This window comes from Microcaecilia unicolor, chromosome 14, assembly GCF_901765095.1.
Source record: "Microcaecilia unicolor chromosome 14, aMicUni1.1, whole genome shotgun sequence".
NCBI lineage: Eukaryota > Metazoa > Chordata > Amphibia > Gymnophiona > Siphonopidae > Microcaecilia > Microcaecilia unicolor.
In genome coordinates this window covers 45,407,636-45,429,490 of record NC_044044.1, presented here as the reverse complement: position 1 = coordinate 45,429,490, position 21,855 = coordinate 45,407,636, and the positions used below count along the sequence as shown (strand labels likewise).

Sequence of the window (21,855 nt, the reverse complement as noted above, 5' to 3'; positions counted from 1 at the left end):
AACTTGAAGGCTCAATGTGGCTTACATTTGCCGTAATGGCGGTTGCCATTTCCGGGTAACAAAATTACAAGTGGTATTGCGTTAAGGTGCATGCATACATGGTACATGGTAACATACGTGGCCGTAATGGCGGTTGCCATTTCCGGGTAACAGAATTACAAATGGTAATGCGTTAAGGTGCATATATACATCCATGTGCATACATACATGGTATAGAGGAATACATTATGGTATTGCATGAAGGTTTCTGAGTAATAAGTTGGATTGTCACATACATTAGGTCATTGTCTATAGAGAGACCCTATTCAACCTAAGGTTTAAAGTGGTGGTGCTTGATCATTAATAGCAAAGAAGTTAAGCAGTCTTGGGATAGAAGTTCGGTCTTATAGATAGAAGTTCCCCCTTGGGTGGCGGAGCAGGTGGGGGGAAGAGGGGTTGGTGGTTGGGAGGCGAGGATAGTGGAGGGCAGACTTATACGGTCCCTGCCAGAGCCGGTGATGGGAGGCGGGACTGGTGGTTGGGAGGCGGGAAATACTGCTTTGCAGACTTGTACGGTCTGTGCCCTGAAAAAGGCAGGTACAAATCAAGGTAAGGTATACACATATGAGTTTGTCTTGGGCACACTGGATGGACCGTGCAGGTCTTTTTCTGCCGTCATCTACTATGTTACTATTGTTACAATCCTTTGATAGGAAAGGACAGTCATTCACAAAGGAAGTGAGGGAGGAATGGATAGGAAGAGAGAAGTTAAATATAAAGGGGATAAGAGCAAAAAAAAAATCGGGGTGATTGGCGATATTGCTTTCCTGTGTTTATTTTATTTTTTTGGTGTGTCCCGCACCTTCTTTTCGTTTGCCCTGCTATCCTCCAGTGGAAGAGGCCATCGCCCGTATTAACGCTGCAGTCCGCAGGGGTGTCGCCACCAAGATGGTGAAGGAGCTGGCGAATCCCGAGGCCCAGCTGCCGGATGTGTATCCATTTGCCGCAGAGCTATATCAGCAGGAGCTGGCGGTGCTGCAGAAGAAGAAAACTGAGGTGAGGGAGAGCTGCTGGGAGGCTTCAGGTCAGATACCGCATACAGCTGAAGCTTCTCCTACTAACCTACAAATGCACTCGATCTGCAGCCCCTCATTACCTCTCTACCCTCATCTCCCCTTACGTTCCTACCCGTAACCTCCGCCCTCCTTTCAGTACCCTTCTCCACCACCGCCAACTCCAGGCTCCGCCCTTTCTACCTCGCCTCACCCCATGCTTGGAACAAACTCCCTGAGCCCATACGCCAGGCCCCCTCCCTGCCCATCTTCAAATCATTGCTCAAAGCCCACCTCTTCAATGTCGCCTTCGGCACCTAACCACCACACCTCTACTCAGGAAATCTTGACTGCCCCAACTTGACATTTCGTCCTTTAGATTGTAAGCTCCTTTGAGCAGGGACTGTCCTTCATTGTTAAACTGTACAGCGCTGCGTAACCCTAGTAGCGCTCTAGAAATGTTAAGTAGTAGTAGTAGGCAGAAAGGTGAAGAAGGCTTGGGTGAGGCCAGAGACAGCTGGTGAAGCCCAGGCAGCACATCCAGATGCTGAATAATCCATTAGGTATTTGTGTTGATGTTGTGCAGTCTCAGCTGTCGAGTGGTTTTAAACAAAATGGTGGTGGCAGCCTCTGTACAGCTGCAGCTGGAGGTACTGTGGCTTCTGATGAGAGGAGCTCTGGACCTGTATAGTGCTGTTCAGAACTGCTGTTGGGACCAGATTGTGGACTTACAATGATATAATTATCTTTCCCCTAAACCAACCTCTCCTCCTCCCCCATTCTCTATTTCTGTGGATAACACTCTCATCCTTCCTGTCTCATCAGCTCATAACCTTGGGGTCATCTTCGACTCTTCCCTCGCCTTCTCTGCACATATTCAGCAGACTGCTAAAACCTGTCGTTTCTTTCTCTATAATATCAGCAAAATTCGCCCTTTCCTTTCTGAGCACACTACCAGAACCCTCACCCACACTCTTATCACCTCTCGCTTAGACTATTGCAACTTGCTCCTCACAGGTCTCCCACTTAGCCATCTCTCTCCTCTTCAATCTGTTCAAAATTCTGCTGCACGACTAATATTCCGCCAGTGTCGTTATGCTCATATTAGCCCTCTCCTCAAGTCACTTCACTGGCTTCCTGTCCGTTTCCACATACAGTTCAAACTCCTCTTATTGACCTATAAGTGCATTCACTCTGCAGCTCCTCAGTACCTCTCCACTCTCATCTCTCCTACATTCCTCCCCGGGAACTCCGTTCACTGGGTAAATCTCTCTTATCTGCACCCTTCTCCTCCACCGCTAACTCCAAACTCCGTTCACTGGGTGAATCTCTCTTATCTGCACCCTTCTCCTCCACCGCTAACTCCAAACTCCGTTCCTTTTATCTTGCTGCACCATATGCCTGGAATAGACTTCCTGAGCCAGTACATCAAGCTCCATCTCTGACCGTCTTCAAATCTAAGCTAAAAGCCCACCTTTTTGATGCTGCTTTTAACTCCTAACCCTTGTTCACTTATTCAGAACCCTTATTTTATCATCCTGACTTTAATATTCCCTTATCTCTTGTTTGTCCTGTTTGTCTGGCCTAATTAGATTGTAAGCTCTGTCGAGCAGGGACTGTCTCTTCATGTTCAAGTATACAGCGCTGTGTACGTCTAGTAGCGCTATAGAAATGATAAGTAGTACTAGTAGTATAATGAAATGCAGTAAATACTAATGCAGGATGAGGTAATTTAATACTAGCAAACATTTTGCACAAGTATGTGATATTCAAACGACGCTGAAACATCGTTTCTATCATTGGGCTAATTGGCAAAGTTTTTAAAAAGTTCATATATATTTTTCTCACTGTTGCACTTTAAATGATTGCACATAAAAAAAAATGGAGTTTTAGCCCAATGATAGAAAATTAAGCACTGGTTTGAAAGTTTAACCATGTCTCACTACAGGCTACAGTCCTTTCGTTTCTCAGGGCTTTACTCCAACATATATAAAGACTAGTATAAAAGGCCCGTTTCGGAAAGAAATGAAACGGACACTAGGCAGGTTTTGCTCGTAGTGTGTATGTTTGAGTGAGTGTGTGTGTGAGAGTGACTGTGTGTGTGAGAGAGAGAGTGACTGTGCTATTGTGTGTCAGATAGAGATTGAGACGGGGTGCTTGTGTATCTGTGAGTGAGTGTGTGTGTTTCAGAATGACTGTGTGCGAGTGTGTATGTTGGACAGAGTGAGTGAGAGAGACAGAGAGTTTTCTCAGAGATACAGTTTGTTTGACAGAGAGTCTGGTTTTCCCCCTTCTCCCTTCCCTCCCCATCCTACCTTTTCCTTTCCATTGGCCTCCCTCCCTCTACTGAGTGAGTGTGAGCCCCTCCCCTCTCGCAGGGTCCCCACCCCCATCTCTCTGGTGTGAGGACCCCCTCCCCGCCTCCTTTTCCCTCTGTTAAGTGTTTCTGTCTTCCTTCCCTGACTTCCTCCTCCTCCTCCATGCCTGCGTTATTGCAAGAGATCGGGCAGGCTTTCCATTCCGAAATACCGAGGGGAGTTCCGGGATCTCCTCCAAGTCCTCTGTCGTTGCCGCTGTGTGTACCGCCCCGCCCTCTAGGTCATCGCATTGTGACGCGAGGGCGGAGCTACAGTTCCCTTTTTTTTTTGTTGCCTTGTTGTTTAGACCTCCGTTTGTTTCTGTTTTTTGAAGCGCGATTCTTTTATGGCGATCGACCCGCCCTCGACGTCATGACGTTTGGACGCGAGGGCGGAGCTTACAGAGATGGAGCCTGAGCTTCAGAGGTTACAAACCCTTCGCTGAAGCCACAGATTCAGCTTCAGAACGTTGAGGTTGGTTTTTATTATATAGGATGTTTCAGCGTCATTTGAATATCACATACTTGTGCAAAATGTTTGCTAGTATTAAATTACCAGATCGTGGACATCTGCACAGGGCCCTGATCGATAACTCTTTTCTACTTCTTCCTCATCGCTCTGCCCTAATTTCTGTGGTGTAGCGCTGAGTTTCCCTGGAATTCTGTTCCCCAAAGGGTTGGGTGAGGTGGTAAGTGGGGCGTCTCTTGACTCCTTCTGCAGGGAGACCTGGTGCAGGAGGAGCTGTTTGTTGCAGTGGAGATGCTCTCGGCCGTCGCCCTCATCAATCGGGCTGTCGAAGCTGGGGATCTGAATGCGTTTTGGAGTCATTTGATCAGCCCTGCCACGGGCCTGGCGGATATTGAAGATGAGAATGTCCAGCGGTATGTGTGAAATGCTCATTACTTTCTGAGTAATAAAGATTTATGGCAAATTCGATCTTCTCTCTGCAGGGAGCACATGGGTAGAAACAACAACAAAAAAACACAGATTAAGAAGTATTTATGTACTTAAGAGCTAGAACTGACTACATCTGTATACAGTCATTACTCTAAACTCGCATTTTCATGCAATGCCAAAATGGGTTGTTTTTTTTAAAGTTTTGTTTTAATATAAAGGGAGACTTTATAAATATAAATAAAGCTACAAGTTGAATCCCACAAACCAAGCAAACTGTCAGAGAGATTGAAAATGCAAACCCAAGCCCAACCAAACCCAGGAGTTTGCTGTCCATGCTGATTTTAACAGAATTCAAACACGCGTGGGATAAACATAAAGGAATCCTGTTCAGAAGGATTGGATCCTAAGGAGCTTAGCCGAGATTGGGTGGCAGAGCCAGCCGGTGATGGGAGGCGAGGATAGTGCTGGGCAGACCTATACAGTCTGTGCCAGAGCCAGTGGTGGGAGGCGGGGCTGGTGGTTGGGAGGCGGGGATGGTGCTGGGCAGACTTATAGGGTCTGTGCCCTGAAAAGGACAGGTACAAATCAAGGTAGGGTATACACAAAAAGTAGCACATATGAGTTTGTCTTGTTGGGCAGACTGGATGGACCATGCAGGTCTTTTTCTGCCGTCATTTACTATGTTACTATGATTCCAATTGCAAAATGGCTGCCAGGACCTCCCGTGGCAGTTTCGGCAACCATTGCATCGGAGCAGCGGCATGGGACAGGAATGTGGGGTTTGTTCCTGCCCCCAAAGAGGCTACTTAGACCACTGGGGCTTCCTAAGGTGGGTCTGGATGGGAGGCGGAGGTGAGTTTCAGGTTTCGGTGTTGAATCTGATACTGAAACTCAGTTAGCCTCTCCTACGTTCAACAAAGCTGCCTTAACTATTTTGCCATGATGGCAGCCGGTCACATATCTCCTGGCTCTGTCACATCCCTACTTCAAAAGTCAGAGAGCAGATGTGCAGTAGAAATACATTTTGAAAGCTCTTTCAATCGTTGTACTGGCTAAGAAGGCACTCTGCATCAAATGGTCCTGAAAGGAAGAAGATTAAAATGCAGGTGAAGACGCCCAGTGAAGGGACGTCCTGTTAGCTCTCACTTTCACCTACATTGTGCATGTTCAGTAACGGACCCTTTCTCCCTCAGCTATTTTGATAAGCTTCTGAAGTTGAAACACTGGTCCCGGAAGGCGGGAGCGCCATTTCTGAGCTGGAATGAACTCCAGGCCTGTGTGAATGACGTCAATGCATCCATTCAGCAGGAGCATGACAGTAAGTGGAACCTTTCAAGGACTGCGGGGGAGAGGGGCGCTAGGCTGTGGATCGGGAGAAGTCCTCTGGAATCTGAGTCCAGCGCACCCTTTTTAGTGACCTTGGGGCAGGGTGCTTAGAACATTAGCATTTCTATACTGAGAGAGACCAAAGGTCCATCAAGCTTAGAATCCTGTTCCCAATAGTGGCCAATCCAGGTCGCAGGAACGTGGTAAAATCTCAAACAAGTAAAATAGATTTTATGCTGCTTATCCTAGAAATAAGTAGGATTTTTTTCAAGTCCATCTTAATAATGGCTTATGGACTTTTCTTTTAGGAAACTGGCCAAACTTTTTTTTTAAACCCTGCTAAGCTAACTGATTTTATCACATTCTCTGAGTACGAATTCCCTAGTTTAATTACACGTTGCTTAAAGAATTCATTTCTTTAATTTGTTTTAAATGCATTAAGTAGCTTCATTTCGTGCCCCCTAGTCTTTGTATTTTTGGAAAGAGTAAACAAATGATTCACAGCTACCTGTTAACACTCCACTCAGTATAGACCTCTATCATATCTTGCTTTATATCATCTCGCCATGCTTCAGTTCTAATCCCAGCTCTGCCTCTTGCTATTTGATTCTAGAATTTTCTCCCTTTGTCTCCAGGACCTAGTTTGAAAGAAGTCATTTTTTTGCTATGTTTGGACCACATCAGTTCCCTAGTGGTTGGCATAGCCCTGCTGGCCGTTTGTTAGGGGGTAGGGGGGATTCTGGAGCTGCTGGAATAGAAGCATGGTCAGTGTCTGTTCCCTGGCTTTTCTTGCTCTTTCTAGAAATCCTTGCTGTGGGTTTGATTAATGATGCCCTGGAGCAGGGCGATCCGTATAAGACACTGACGGCGCTCCTGATGCCTGCTGCAGGACTTGCCGATGTCAGCCTCCCGGTTGCCCAGCGATATCACCACATTCTGACAGGTGCTCGGAGACATAAAGCCCAGGTGTGTCATTTCAAGAATGCATCTCATCGTAATACATTTCTTGAATACTACACAGCTTCTGCAGCAACCCCAGTCCTAGCAGGAGGTGGATATCAATGTGAATCGAGGTGTCCTATACAGCAGAACTAGGCCATCATGCTGGGTGAGGGAGGGGGGGGAGTACAAGACACAATAACTTAATCCCCCCCCCCAAAGTAGCTAATCAACATGCCATTGGTGGGGGGTAGGGGTAGAGAGAATGCCTTTGAATGAGCTGGCCACACATTCGTTGAATTAGGATATGGCGTTTGAAAAATGGCCTCCCAGATTGGTAATTTAATCCCTTTTGTCCTGGTTGCCATTATTCAAGATTGCTGAAGGTAGACCTTTGTTTAAAAATAAAACCCAGCACCCTTCTTTGAAGCTCACTAGGAAATGAGAAACCAAGAAATGAAAGTGATCATTTTTGAAGTGTTATGTATTACATTTTCGAAGTGTTACCTAATCTCTAGAGTGTGTTCAGCCCTCTTGAATTGAATTTTGCACCCATGATGAGCACTTTACTTCTCTTTCACAGACCACGAAAGACCCGGGAGCAGCCCTGTGGCTGGAAGAGATTCGGCAAGGTGTCTTGAAAGCCAATCAGGACACTGCAAAGGCAAAAAAAAGTAAGAAACCATTGGTTGAAGAAGGTAGGGGATATTTTCTTCCCCATGTCACCTAGAGAGAGAGAGCAGGTACTGCAGGATACGAAAAGCTACTTCTACTGCTGTTTTCTGGATAATCACTGGGTGTCAGCCTACCCCAATATTTAGCTCTTTGCTTTTGCTTGCTTAATGGAGGTAGGGAGTCCAGGCCTTCTAATGGCTAGACTTTGGTTTGGAGGGAGGTATAAGTGGCAAAAATCTTTGAGCAGTAACAGCTGAAGTTTTCCATTACACGGCTTCCCACTATTCTAGAACCTATGAGATAGTCTGTCAACCAGCAGGTGGAGATAGAGAACTGAAAACTGAGTTGAGACATCTCTCCCTTGACATCCAGTTCAGCTCCTCAGTATTTTCTATCTCCAGCAGGTGGATGGACACACTTTTCAGCTTCTGTTGCTGAGTGATTTGCTCATGGTCCAGTTGGTCAACTGGTCCACAGTTGAGCTTTGCGGGTGGTTTGAGTCTGCAGAATCATATCTGGAGGTGGCTCTGGTTTGGTCATCGCTACCTTGCTTCAGGCTCAGAAATGCTCAACATACATGGTACCTGAGAGTGTGGAGGATGTTTGAGGACTGATGTTCTAAGTGTGGACTTTTTCCCTTCTCTGCTCAGTTCGCACACATCCTAGTGTTTCTCCAGAGAGATCTTCAGAAAGGATTGGCGTTGGGTTCTCTAAATTTCAGGTTATGGCTTTGGCCTGTTTCGGGGGTTGACTGTGGAAGATGTCTCTTGCAGCTCACCCAGATATTGTTTGATTCTTGAGTGGAGTGGGCTACTTGCAGCCTCCTTTTCATATGCTGTGTCCAGAGTAGAAAACTTACTTTTAGTCCTTGGGGATCATCTGAAGCCTCGTTTTGAGCCACTCCAGAAGGTCTCCTTGAAAAATCTTGCTCTAAAGGCAGCGTTCCTGGTGACTGCTGCATTGGCACAAAGGGTTTTGGGGCTTCAGCCTCTCTCTTGTCGAGATTCCTTTTCTCCGCTTTTTCAGAGGTGGGAGACTCCCTGTGCACAGTTCCTCCCTTTCTTCCGAAAGCGGTATCGTCATTACATCTCAACCAGTCATTGAAGGTTCTGTCCTTTAGCAGAGAGGACAAAGAGGCTCTGTATTCTTCCGTGACGCTTCTCAGTGTATATAGAGTCTCCTCATTAGATATCTGGAAGTCACAAATGAGTTTCGCAATTTGGACAGACTGTGTTTTGGTAAGCAGATGTTTGACCTCATGGCTTCCAATCTCACAGTTGCTAGATGACTGAAGGAGACTTATGTCAGCTTGTTTGCTTGCGGAGAAGCAGGTTCCTCAGGCCTTGTGGGCTTATTCTGTGAGGTGTACAGCATCATCCTGGGCGAGACTACCCTACTGTCTCCAGTGGATATTTGCAAGGCAGCAATGTGGTCGACACTGCATACATTTGACAAGCACTACAATGTAGACATTGCAGTGCTTGGAAGTCCGTTTTGGGCGGTTGTCCTCAGGGCGGTGGTGCCAGGATCCCACCCATTCTAGGGATTGCTTTTAAGCGTCTCGCATGTTCTGGAATAGTGGGAAGCTACATAATGGAATAATTTTCTTTCCATTAGTCCTTGCCACTATTCCAGAGGCCCACTCAAGGTTTCTGAGACGTAATGAGTGAAATAACGACTGTCACTGTGCATGGTGCTTCTTGCTTATCATTGCTCTCCAAGTTGTCCAGAAATGAGAGGTCCACACATGTTTGCTTGGTCTGGTTAGTGTTAGGTTAGCGAGTTGTTTTAAGGTTGTTGCGTTTGTTCTGAATTTCTCCTTACTGCTTCTATACGTAAATACTGAGGAACTGGACTGAATGCCAAGAAAAATCTCGGCTCAGTTTTCAGTTCTCTATCTCCACCTGCTGGTTGATGGACACAACTATTCCACAGGTTCTGGAATACTGGGAAGGAGTAATGGAAAGAAAATGATCAGGTAAGACCTAAATTCTCCTTATAGTGTCACAGCTGAAGAGATGTTGACTTCAGCGGTGCTGTAGAGAGGTGTGGTAGCCCTGTTAGTCCACTCTTAAAGGTTATCAATAGAAATCAAACAAAATAAAACATGAAAAAGAAAATAAGATGATACCTTTTTTATTGGACTTAATACGTTTCTTGATTAGCTTTCAAAGGTTGCCCTTCTTCGTCAGATCGGAAATAAGCAAATGTGGTAGCAGTATATATAAGAGAAACATAAAAGCATTACTTTGACAGTCTGACAGAGTGGGAGGGTGGGGGTATGCATGGGGACATCAAAGCATTTCATTGATATTCTAACAGGATGGGTGTTGGTAGGTGAGAGGAGGGTAATAAACAGAGAAATACAGCTTTATGGTTTATAATGAGTTAGAAAACCCAGATCCTTATTAAGTCCTGTTTGTTGGGTGTCAAAATATTCAATCATTCTTATTTCAAAGGTCTTACATTCCTGTATTGTTTTAAAATTACCTTTCAGTATTCTTACTGTGAAATCACTGGTGCAGTGTTCTGGTCTTGTGAAGTGTTGGCCCACAGGGGTGGGGGCTTGACTGGCACCGGCTATTTTCATGTGATGTCTGTGCAGATTGAATCTTGTCTTAAGCATCTGGTCTGCTGTGCTGTAGAAACCTGAAAAGAAAAGGCCGGGCTGAGAGAGGCACATCAGATGATTTTTTTTTTTTTAAACACCTGAATTATTTCAGCATCTAAGGAAATGCATTTGCAGCAGACTGAGTGTGGTCTGAAGCCAGCGCCTCCCGCCTCCTGTCGCACAATAACCAAGAATGTTCCCAAAAGCAGGTGTCTGTCCCATATAACTTAATTTTTCCTATTCTTTTCTTTCTTCCTCCTAGTGGCTCTGGGCATTGCCGCCATCAATCAGGCGATCAAGGAAGGGAACCCCTCGCAGACTGCACGTGTGCTCTGCAACCCTGACGTGGCGCTGCTCGGGGTTGTGATGGACTGTGCTGCGCTATACCAGTTTGAGCTCGCTAACACCATGAACGCAAAGATACGAATGGGTGAGAGCGCAATATCTGGTGCCAAGGAGTGCCCTCTTTTCACACACGGGATACAGTTGCCTTTGTCAGAAAGGGGATGGGATTTTGTGTGATCAGAATGCCTTTTTTATCCTTTTGAGTTTTCCTCCTGTCCCGGGCCCTCTTCATGAGAGGATTATCCTCAAGGCACTGTAAGGTTTTTCGGTTATCCCGCCTTGAACTCTCCCTTTATTCCCTAAAATTGTGGTCAGGCATGGCGGTTACTGATCTCTAACTTAGTTGTGTGACCTGGGAATATATTTTGGTAATTTTTCAGCCCTAGCTGTTGGCGCCCATTGATTCAGGCTTCGGATGTTTCATCCCAGTAGTTGGTATTTCCCTAGTTCCCCTGATCAGGCAAACATTCACTGACCATCCTGCGAAGCTTATGCACTAGGGTGTATAAGCTTCGCAACATAGTAACATAGTAGATGACGGCAGAAAAAGACCTGCACGGTCCATCTAGTCTGCCCAACAAGATAAACTCATCATCTGTGCTACTTCTTGTGTATACCTTACCTTGATTTGTATCTGCCATTTTCAGGACACAGACCGTAGAAGTCTTGCCCAGAACTAGCCCCATTTTCAGGACACAGACCGTAGAAGTCTTGCCCAGAACTAGCCCCACCACCCAAATACCAGCCCCGCCTCCCAATTTCGGCTAAGCTTCTGAGGATCCATTAGATCAAAAGGCACAGTGATGAGGCTTGCCTCTTTGCGGATTATACCAACATCTGCGATCATTTGGCAGCTAAGATTTAATGCTATAAAATGCAGGGTCATGCATTTGGGCTGCAAAATTTTAAGGGCACTGTATAGGGGGTTTATTTATAGTGGAGAACAATAGAACATTCATAACACATATACACAAACTACCTCATGACATGAAAATTACAAACAATAACTAAAATACACAAATACATCTAAAATCATTGTAAAATAAACTGAATTGATTAAAAACAATGTAAAATTAAAAAATAAAATAGACACAAAAACAACCTGGTAGAATGAGATATACGTCCTCATTGCTCATAACTTCTCATCATTACTATATATTCACTCATTCCAAAGCTGTGATAAATGCATTTTGGCACAATTAAATTGTTTATAATTCTTACTACTACTACTTACTACTTGACATTTTTTTTATTTTTTTTTTTATTTGTATAAAGTCTTTATTGAACATTTTTGCATTACATTTTGTGCAAAACAAAATCCATCAGTGCAGTTGTACAAATATGTCCATGTGACAAACATTCCAACAAAATGCTTTCTGTATTATAACAACATTCAAAAAGAAAAAACCCTCTGTTGACTTTTTTTATTTTTTTATTTTATTTTATTTTTTTTTATTTATTTTTTTTTTCCCCCCTCCCCTCCCCTCCCCGTCCCTTCCCCTCCCCCCCCTCACCACCTTGTGGGGATTACATTAAACTTTTCCAACCTTACATTTGCACCAGCATAACTCTAGGTTGTGTTCGCATCATTGAGAAAGAATTTCCAGGTCAAATACCATTTGCTCTTTTGATGTTTCCGTTCTGCTACAAGTCTCTCCATTTCACACACATATCGCAATTTATTATACCACTTCGCAATTGGTGGGACCCCCACTTGTTTCCAGTGCGAAGCTATTACTACCCGGGCAGCCCCCACCGCCTGCCTCACCAAAGCTTGTTGATGTGTTGTAAGACCTGCTACCTTTATAGAGAAAAGAAAAACCTCTGGGGCCCAGGCAATTGAACAGCCCACCCAGTGCTGCAGCCTACTGTGAACAGCCTTCCAAAAGGCTTTCACTTTGATACAGCTCCACCACACATGTACTACTTGACATTTTTAAAGCGCTACTAGGGTTACGCAGTGCTGTATGGTTTAACATAGAAGGACAGTCCCTGCTCAATGAGCTTACAATCTAAAGGACAAATGTGCAGTCAGTCAAATAGGGGCAATCAAATTGGGGCAGTCTAGATTTCCTGAATAGGTTAGGTGCCGAAGGCGACATTGAAGAGGTGGGCTTTGAGCAAGGATTTGAAGATGGGTAGGGAGGGGGCCTGGCGAATGGGCTCAGGGAGTTTATTCCAAGCATAGGGTGAGGCGAGGCAGAAAGGGCGGAGCCTGGAGTTGGCGGTGGTGGAGAAGGGTACTGAGAGGAGGGATTTGTCCTGTGAGCGGAGGTTACAGGCGGGAACGTAAGGGGAAATGAGGGTAGAGAGGTAATGAGGGGCTGCAGACTGAGTGCATTTGTAGGTAAGAAGGAGAAGCTTGAACTGTATGCGGTACTTGATCGGAAGCCAGTGAAGTGTCTTGAGGAGAGGGGTGATATGAGCATATCGGTCCAGGCGGAATATACTGTTTGAAGTACTCCACATGGGGTGATTATATCTGAAGGATGCTTGGGTGCATAGAGAGAGGAATGGCCATCAGGAAAAAGGAGGGGATATGCTTCTCTATGGGGTCCTTTTACTAAAGCATGCTAACAGATTTAGCATGCGTTAACAATTAGCGGGCACTAAGACGTCCGTAGGAATATTAATGGGCATCTTATCATTGGCGCTTCTTAGTGAAAGGACCCTTATAAGTCTTTAGTGAGACCTCATTTAGGTACTGTGTACAATTCTGGAGACCATACCTTCAAAAAGATCAAGATGGACTCTGTCCAGAGGGTGGCTACTATGAGGACAGACTTAAAGATTTCAATATGTATACTTTGGAAGAAAGGTGAGAGTGGGGAGATATAATAGAGACATTTAAATATCTACACGGCATAAGTGCACAGGAGGCAAGCCTCTTTCGATTGAAGGGAGAGCTCTGGAATGAGGGGGGCATTGGATGACGTTGAAGGGGGGGACAGACTCGGGAGTAACCTGAGGAAATTCTTCTTCATGGAAAGGGTGGTGACTTCATGGAACGGCCTCCCGGTGTTGGTGGTGGAGATGAGGACTGTATCTGAATCCAAGAAAACTTGGGACAAGTGCATAGGATCTCTTAAGGGTGAAATGTGGATGGATGGATTGACTGACTGTGTCAATGTACAGAGGATCTCTGAGAGAGCGGAGGGGATTGGAGAGCTCAGTAACTTGTTTAGACAGACCGAATAGACCACATGGAGAGGAGGAGTTGCTTAGTGGTTAGTGCAGTGGACTTTGATCCTGGGGAACTGGGTTCAATTTCCACTGCAGCTCCTTTGACTCTGAGCAAGTCACTTAACCTTCCATTGCCCCAGGTACAAATAACAACCTGTATATACTATGTAAACCGTTTCGATTGTAGTTGCAAAAACCACAGAAAGGCAGTATATCAAGTCCCATTAACAGGGATTCCATGCACAATCTCAAAGAGTAGCAACATTCCAGGTAGAACCCCAAAGAATAGCAAGATTCCAGAATCCCAGCCTATTTCAAATTCTACATGGAATGTTGCTGAGTGGAGGGAGTGGCCTAGTGGTTAGAGCACCGGTCTTGCAATCCAGAGGTGGCCGGTTCAAATGATGTTGCTGCTCCTTGTGATCTTGGGCAAGTCACTTAACCCTCCATTGCCTCAGGTACAAACTTAGATTGTGAGCCCTCCTGGGACAGAGAAATATCCAGAGTACCTGAATGTAACTCACCTTAAGCTACTACTGAAAAAGGGGTGAGCAAAATCTAAAAATAAATACCTGACAGCCAGATCAAATCGGTTTACAATTCTATAAAAAACAAAATAAACTTACAATCGTACTCAAAACAAAGATGAGAGGGAGGTACATAAGGGAAAAAGCAGAAAAGATGGGAAAAGTGGGATCAGAAACCTCCAGAGCAACCCATACCAGACACAAACCAAAATGATAGCAGTAAGCTTATTTAAACAGCCATGTTTTGATGGCATAAGTACATAAGTAATGCCACACTGGGAAAAGACCAAAGGTCCTTTGAGCCCAGCAACCTGTCCACGACAGCGGCCAATCCAGGCCAAGGGCACCTGGCAAACTTCCCAAACGTACAAACATTCTATACATGTTATTCCTGGAATTGTGGATTTTTCCCAAGTCCATTTAGTAGCGGTTTATGGACTTGTCCTTTAGGAAACCGTCTAACCCCTTTTTAAACTCTGCCAAGCTAACCGCCTTCACCACGTTCTCCGGCAACGAATTCCAGAGTTTAATTACGCGTTGGGTAAAGACAAATTTTCTCCGATTTGTTTTAAACGGGCCTGTTACTTTGGCAGTAAATTTCTGTTTTATTTTTTTCACTTGCCTCTGTTTCTCTTCGGTCTTTATAATCAGGTGATGTGAAGAGCCTGTGGGTTAGACACCAGTTGAAGGATGGGGGTGAATATTATTTGAATCTGCACACCTTTGAAGGGACCTGGGACCGGCCTCGGGACTTCATTGCTCACAGCACCCATTTGACCCGAGAAGAAATGCAGGTGAGAGCTCTGAAGGTTAGAGACAGGTGTGTATTGGTATGCCGCTTAATACCGTGCCCTGTAGCTTTTCCTACTCATTTGGGTTTATGGCTTAATCAGAACCTGCTCCAGCTGGTGCCGTGGGCCATCATTCATAGCTGTGTGGAGATTTCTCTCTTAACCCTCTTGGCGTAACCCCCACTTGCTGTAGTGAAAGTCCTCTAACAGAGACATGAGCCAGCTGTGAGAGGTCACTGTTAAATGATGGCTGGGAATCCCTCACCATCCCTGGCTAGCCTGAGGAGCCATGGGTGGGCCCAAGATTCAAATCACTGCCATCAGGTCATCTCTTTCCTCTCAGGAGTTAAGTTTCCTTCTGATGCTTTGAGAACGCAATATGAAGCTGTGTCTAAGATGTATAATTTCATAAACTCTCTCTTCAGGCCACCATCACTCGTGTCACAGGGGCGTACGACCGGAAGTGCCAATGGGAAGCCAGCACTAAGCTCATCGTCCAGCTGCAGGCGTGGATGCGCGGTTACCTAGTCCGCAGGGAGTTTGCCCAGCGCAGTTTCTGCTTAAGGAAGCAGCTTCCAGCAGTAATTAAAATCCAGGTACTGGGCTAGCGATGGACAGCGGCGTTGGTTTGAAGTGTATCGGCAGGAATTAGCAGTGAGCTGTAAATCTCTGGGAAAAGAGTGGGGTCAGGAACATATGTCAGTAAGGTATGGAGAGGGGGTTGTTTTTGTTTTTAAAGATGAATTCTGGCATTTTCTAGTTCCTCTTGTAGGTACATATCCTTGAATTTTAAAGCAAAAAACTGGAAACTCCTTTATGGTCTCTGCTGTAACCTTCTTAGCTTGGGTAACAAAAAAAAAATGTGAGCTGGTCTGGTCTTCCACCCCCAACCCCCCCACACACACATACTGATGAAACCTTTCTCTGTATAACTGGTCCCAAGGGTAATGAGGGGTGGGGGAGAGAGAGACACACCTCACCCCATGCCAATGAACTGACAGTCCCTATGGATCTGCCCTCAACTGATCATGATTCATTCTCTGTTCTCCTGTGTCCCTAGGCATGCTGGCGAGGCTACAGGCAGCGGAAAGCTTACTTGGAAAGGCTCTGGTACTTGCATAAAAACACAGCAGCAGTGGTAAAGGTGAGGTTTGCCTCTCATAAAGGTGTTCTGTGCTGTTAACCTATCCAGTAAATACTGACCTTAGAGTTTCCAGGATTGTCAGAACTTTCCCTGATAGTATCTTTGGGGCAGAACACCTAGGGAAAATGACTGAGTGTTTCCCTGTTGGGTTTATTTTATGACAAGCTGTGTATTTTATTTATTTATTTATGGCATTTATACCCCGCTCTTTCCTGCTCGATAGCAGGCTCAGTGCGGCTTACAGGATGTGGTACAGAGTATCATAGAGATAACACAAGGTAAGGTACAAGGTGTGGTACAAAGTACCACAGAGATAACAGAGAGCATGGTATGAAGTATCACAGAGATGATCCAGTTGGAAAGAGTAGGACAATAGGGAGGGATGTGTGGGAGAGGATTGGAGTATGGGTAGTGTGGTTTGAGTTCGAAAATTAAGTTGGGTTATTTGGGTAAGCTTGTCTGAAGAGGTAAGTTTTTTTTAAGCAGCTTTCGGAAGGGTAGGTGTTCATTGGTTGTTCGGATGTGTCGAGGTATTGCTTTCCAGAGTTGGCTGCCTATAACGGAGAAGTTGGATGCATAGTAGGTTTTGTATTTGAGGCCTTTGCAATTGGGAAGATGGAGATTGAGATAAGTACGAGAAGATTTGGACCCGTTCCTGGCTGGAAGATCGATCAAGTTGTTCATGTAGCTTGGAGATTCGCCATGGAGGATCTTGTGGATCATTGTGTGGGCTTTGAAGTTTACGCGTTCCTTGATAGGAAGCCAGTGAAGTTTAAAGTGGGAAGTTACTGTATGAGTTTGGTTTTGGGTGGTAAAGCAGTCCAGGTGGCTTCGGAGTCTAGGCTTGCCCGCAATAGTACTGCAGATAAAGTAGAACCCTGAGGAACTCTGGTGTTACACTCAAAAAAACCTCAGAATGGTACTGACCCACATTTACACAAAACTTTCTATCTGACAGAAAGGATGTAAACCATTGTAAAGCTGTTCCAGAAATTCCAATTGATTGAAGCCGTTTCAGCAAACCTTTATGACTACTAATATCAAATGCAGCTGAAATGTCTAAACTCGCAAGAAGAAAACGATCACCATGATCAAACCCATCTCTAATGGTATCAACAAATGAAAGCAATAAGCTTTCTGTATCATGAAGTCTACAAAAGCCAAATTGGTTTATGTCCGAAATATTTTGAGCTTCTAAAAAGTCCACTAATTGATCATAGTCAACTCTTTCCAAGACCTTTGCTAAAAGTGGCAATGAGGAAATTGGTCTGTAGTTCTCGACGTGATTCACTCAAAGAGAGTTGAGTCTTTAAAAGAGGTCTAACAGTCGCCTGTTTCAGAGAGTTAGGAACAGAGCCTTCAGACAAAGATTAACTATCTCCACAAATTGCTCAGCAACCACATCTCGCCTTCAAAACTGAAGGAAAACAATGATTAAGTCGACAGTAAGAATTATTAACGTGAGAAAAAACACTTCAGCATTTGCACAACAGAAACAGACTGAAAATTACTTGAGATTCTGTTGCTAAACTGGATGTAATTTCAAGAGGAAATATATTCTGATCAAAGCCCATGACTATTCATGCTACTTTGTTTTTTCTAAGAAACCCACATCAAAATCCTGATTACTCTGGGATGAATCACGTAAGAGATTGGGTTTCCCAGTGGCTACTAATTTAGATACCACATAATACAATTCCTTGGACTGACTCAGAGCAGATTCAATAACTTTATTAAAGTACTTTTGTTTTTTTTTGTAATACTGGAGTTTAAGATGATACTTACTTAAGCTCTATACAATACTAAGTGTATCTGATATCCTGGAATGACAATGTCATAACAAAACTCTGTAAGCCACATTGAGCCTGCAAATAGGTGGGGAAATGTGGGATACAAATGCAATCAATAAATAACTCTAGATGGCTATTTCCTCCAGTGACGTTCAAACTTCCTCAGCTCACACTTCTGGCCTTTCAATTCTACGGTAAACCAGGGAGCTTTTTGAGATTGCCTAACCCTGTTTGTTTCAAAAGGAGCAACAATTTCCAAAGACTTGTAAAGGGCTGAATCCCAACAATCAACAGCTTGAGAAACATTACGTAATTCAAAAGATTGCAATTGAGCGATAACAGTAGATTTTAAATCTCAAGTCTCATAATGTTTTCTATGAGTAAGAACTATTGAGCAAGGAGACCTCTTTTCAATAAAACAAGTCCTAATGGAAAAATAGATAATACAGTGATAGACCTAGGGATATCTACCATCTGCTCAACCCTAGGATGATCAGATGGAGAATATTCATCTACAAAATTAAATCTAAAGTGTCCCTTGATATGTGTCCTACAGTTCACAGTCTGTCTCCAGCCTATGGATTCCATAAAGTATAGAATACCATCAACTACCTGTCTCTGATCAGCATGGATAATTAAAATCAGCCAATACAATGGCCCTCTTCATTTGAACATTCAAATCTGCTAAGAAAGAAAGATATAAAATTGGCATAATCGTTATAAAGAATACCTGGAGCACAATAATGTAAAATAATATTTAAATAACAAATAAAACTTCTATTCCATTAAAATCTGGAACAACTTGCTTATAAAATGTTTAAAAATCTGTAGCCGCCAGTAAACATAGTAACATAGTAACATAGTAGATGACGGCAGAAAAAGACCTGCACGGTCCATCCAGTCTGCCCAAGAAGATAAATTCATATGTGCTACTTTTTTTTATTTGTACTGTCCTCTTCAGTGCACAGACTGTATAAGTCTGCCCAGCACTATCCCCGCCTCCCAACCACCAACCCCGCCTCCCAACTACCATCTCTGGCACAGACCCTATAAGTCTGCCCAGCACTATCCCCGCCTCCCAACTACCAGTCCCGCCTCCCACCACCAGCTCTGGCACAGACCATATAAGTCTGCCCAGCACTATCCCCGCCTCCCACCACCGGCTCTGGCACAGACCATATAAGTCTGCCCAGCACTATCCCCGCCGCCCAACCACCAGCCCCGCCTCCCACCACCAGCTCTGGCACAGACCGTATAAGTCTGCCCAGCACTATCCCCGCCTCCCAACTACCAGTCCCGCCTCCCACCACCAGCTCTGGCACAGACCATATAAGTCTGCCCAGCACTATCCCTACCTCCCACCACCAGCTCTGGCACAGACCATATAAGTCTGCCCAGCACTATCCCTGCCTCCCACCACCGGCTCTGGCACAGACCATATAAGTCTGCCCAGCACTATCCCCGCCGCCCAACCACCGGCTCTGGCACAGACCGTATAAGTCTGCCCAGCACTATCCCTGCCTCCCAACCATCAACCCCGCCTCCCAACCACCAGCTCTGGCACAGACCGTATAAGTCTGGCTTCCTTCTCTTTTACAATCACATGACTGATAGTAAACATAATACCCAAGTGGACATAACTAACTTCTCAGGGGAAAAAAAAAGCCAAGACTCAGAAATATATAATAAATCCAGGTTTTGATCCTTAATAATATCAAATACCAATGAAGTCTTGTTCCTGACAGATCTAACATTAAGCAAAGCACAATTAAGTGTAACGGAAGCTTTAAGGGTTTCCGATTTTGTTAAGTGAACAGAAACAAGATAACTATTGCAAGTTAAAGACCTAGGGCCCTATTTACTAAGCTGCGCTATAGGTGCGCTAGTGTTTTTAGCGCGTTCTAAAAATTAGAGACACCCATAGGAATATATGGATGTCTACCATTTACCATGTGCTAAAAATTCTAGCGCACCTTAGTAAACAGAGCCTCTAGATTTTTTCCGTCACAACAGGTATAAAAAACACACCCATCTATATAACAATTTGTAACTCTGCTTCCCTGGATGGCTGGCTGGGTTCGTAATAGCATGCTGACGTCAGCTCACCTCCAGAGTTCCCTTCCCTCTCAGTGTCCTGCCTTTCTCGTAAAGACGAAATGACATCAGAGGAGGGCGGGACACTGGGAGGGAAGACTGGAGGCGACGTGAGGAGGAGTGGAGGTGCCGCCACTGCGACCTCAGGTAAGATGAACGGTGTAAAGGCAGGGCGGCAGGAAGAACAGAGTACTGGCCATGGAGGGCAGGGCACAGGACAATCGCTGGACATGGAGGGGAGGACAGAATCGCGGGACACCGAGGGGAGGGGAGGGCAGAGGAGAATCACTAGACATGGATGGGAAGGGAGGGAAGAATTGCTGGACATGGAGGGCAGGGGGCAGATGATAGCCTTGCTTTTTTGCTTGTCACTAACTAAAAACCACAAACAGAAATAAGTAAAAAAAAAAAAAAAAACCTTACTATGTTAACGATGGATTAAGGAACTTAGAATCACTGTATACAATCACAATTGACTAATCTAAATTCGAACTGACCCACGAATAATGTTCTTTTCTTTTTTTTTAACCTTTTACTTATTAAGGAGAAAAGACCTCAGTGGTTTTAATGGTCCTTAATTAGGCACACTAAGTTTATTGTCACTTTGGTCTTTGGAAAAATGTTTGATTGAAGCCTATATTGAAACAAGTTACAAATCTATTGCTATTCATTAAGCATGAATAGTAAATGTTGACGTAAATACATTAGTAAATTTAATATATAGAAAAAAATGTGTTAAAAATATTTTAACAAATAGGGGTTTTAGACCAATGATGATGGTCTTCTTGTGAGGCTTTTTAGGGTGCCTAATTAAGGGCCATTAAGGCCGCTGAGGTCTTTTCCCCTCATTCGTGGGACAGTTGGAATTTAGTAGCTTGTGACTGGGCATGCCTAGTATAAGCTGACCACTCCGCATTAGTCTGTGACGGAGTGAACTTCTCCCTTCACCTTGTGTCTCCTCTTCTTCCTGTAGATTCAATCCTGGCTGCGTATGTGGCGAACTCGCAGGCGATACCTGGAGCGGCTGCAGTTTTTCTGGAAAAATGTAAGCCCTAAATCCTTTACCCTTACAAACCCAATAATCGGGAAAAGTTTGCCTTGGTAAAATGAAAGCGTAAAAGAAACTTCCATTATGTAGTTTCCCACTGTTTCAGAACTTGTGGGATAGTTGTGTCCATCAACCAGCAGGTGGAGAGAGGTCAGCTCAGTTCCCTTTCTCTTTTGGCATCCAGTCCAGCTTCTCAAAGGAGGTTTGATTTAACAGGAGATGGTGTGATATCACAAGGCTGAAGCCACTCCACCCAAGATTCTCCCCAATGCAGCTGCCACCATCTTGGCACACCCAAAACAATGTAATCGATATGGCAACAAGCTCCACCTACCGGTTTCAGGCCAGATAACGGGCCAAGCACGCTCTGCTGTCTCCTGTTAATCAAACCTCCTTGACCTCCTCAGTATTTTCTATCTCCAGCAGGTGAATGGACACACTTTTCAGTCTCTGGTTCTGAGTGTTTTGCTCTTGGTCCAGTTGGTCAGCTGATCCCTGCGTGAGCTTTGCGGGTGGCTTAAGTCTGTAGAGGTGCCAGACCCACGGGATTGGGGGAGGGGAGATATTGAACCTGTGGGCAGGGAGGGGAAGAGGGAAGAAATGCTGGACCCTTGGGGTGGGATGAGGAAGGTAACTGTGGCTCCACTGGAAATTTCAGGGCTGGCTCACATTGGAGGCTGTTCTATAGCTGGGCTCCCCCTTCTAGGCGCTCCCGTACCACGCAGTAAGAGTCTCTTCTAGAACAGCACTAGGGCTCCCAGATTCCATTATAAAAGGCTAGCGTAACCCTGCGTTGGCGTGCCTTACATTTAGGTTCCCGTAGACCTGGTGTAATTGTGGTGCCTAAATGAGGCAAAGGCAAATATACTTTATAGTATTCTATCATTTTCAAAGCACTTAGCCTTCCAAAGTTCCATAGGTTTCTATGGAACTTTGAAAGGCTAAGTGCTTTGAAAATATGCCTCCATGTCTTCCCCCTCCCCCTCTTACAGACACACTCTTATAGAATAGCGTTACGTGCATGGCTGCTACATTTTTATTTCGAAATGTCTTGTATAAGGCTTGAGCTGTACTTAATTCTTGATTTGTAAACTGCA

General features: G+C 44.7%; 1 protein-coding gene across 1 annotated transcript in view; it reads left to right on the top strand.

Moving 5' to 3' along the window:
- The window catches only part of IQGAP3 (IQ motif containing GTPase activating protein 3), a gene marked incomplete at its 5' end in the record, with an annotated part of 65,829 nt that overhangs the window by 13,257 nt on the left and 30,717 nt on the right, over positions 1–21,855 (top strand). The window contains 10 exon segments of the mRNA XM_030187905.1: positions 872–1,035; positions 4,109–4,269; positions 5,479–5,603; positions 6,414–6,577; positions 7,134–7,224; positions 10,099–10,266; positions 14,543–14,685; positions 15,108–15,278; positions 15,743–15,826; positions 20,684–20,755. Of these exon segments, the coding sequence (XP_030043765.1) occupies positions 872–1,035; positions 4,109–4,269; positions 5,479–5,603; positions 6,414–6,577; positions 7,134–7,224; positions 10,099–10,266; positions 14,543–14,685; positions 15,108–15,278; positions 15,743–15,826; positions 20,684–20,755 (1,343 nt within the window).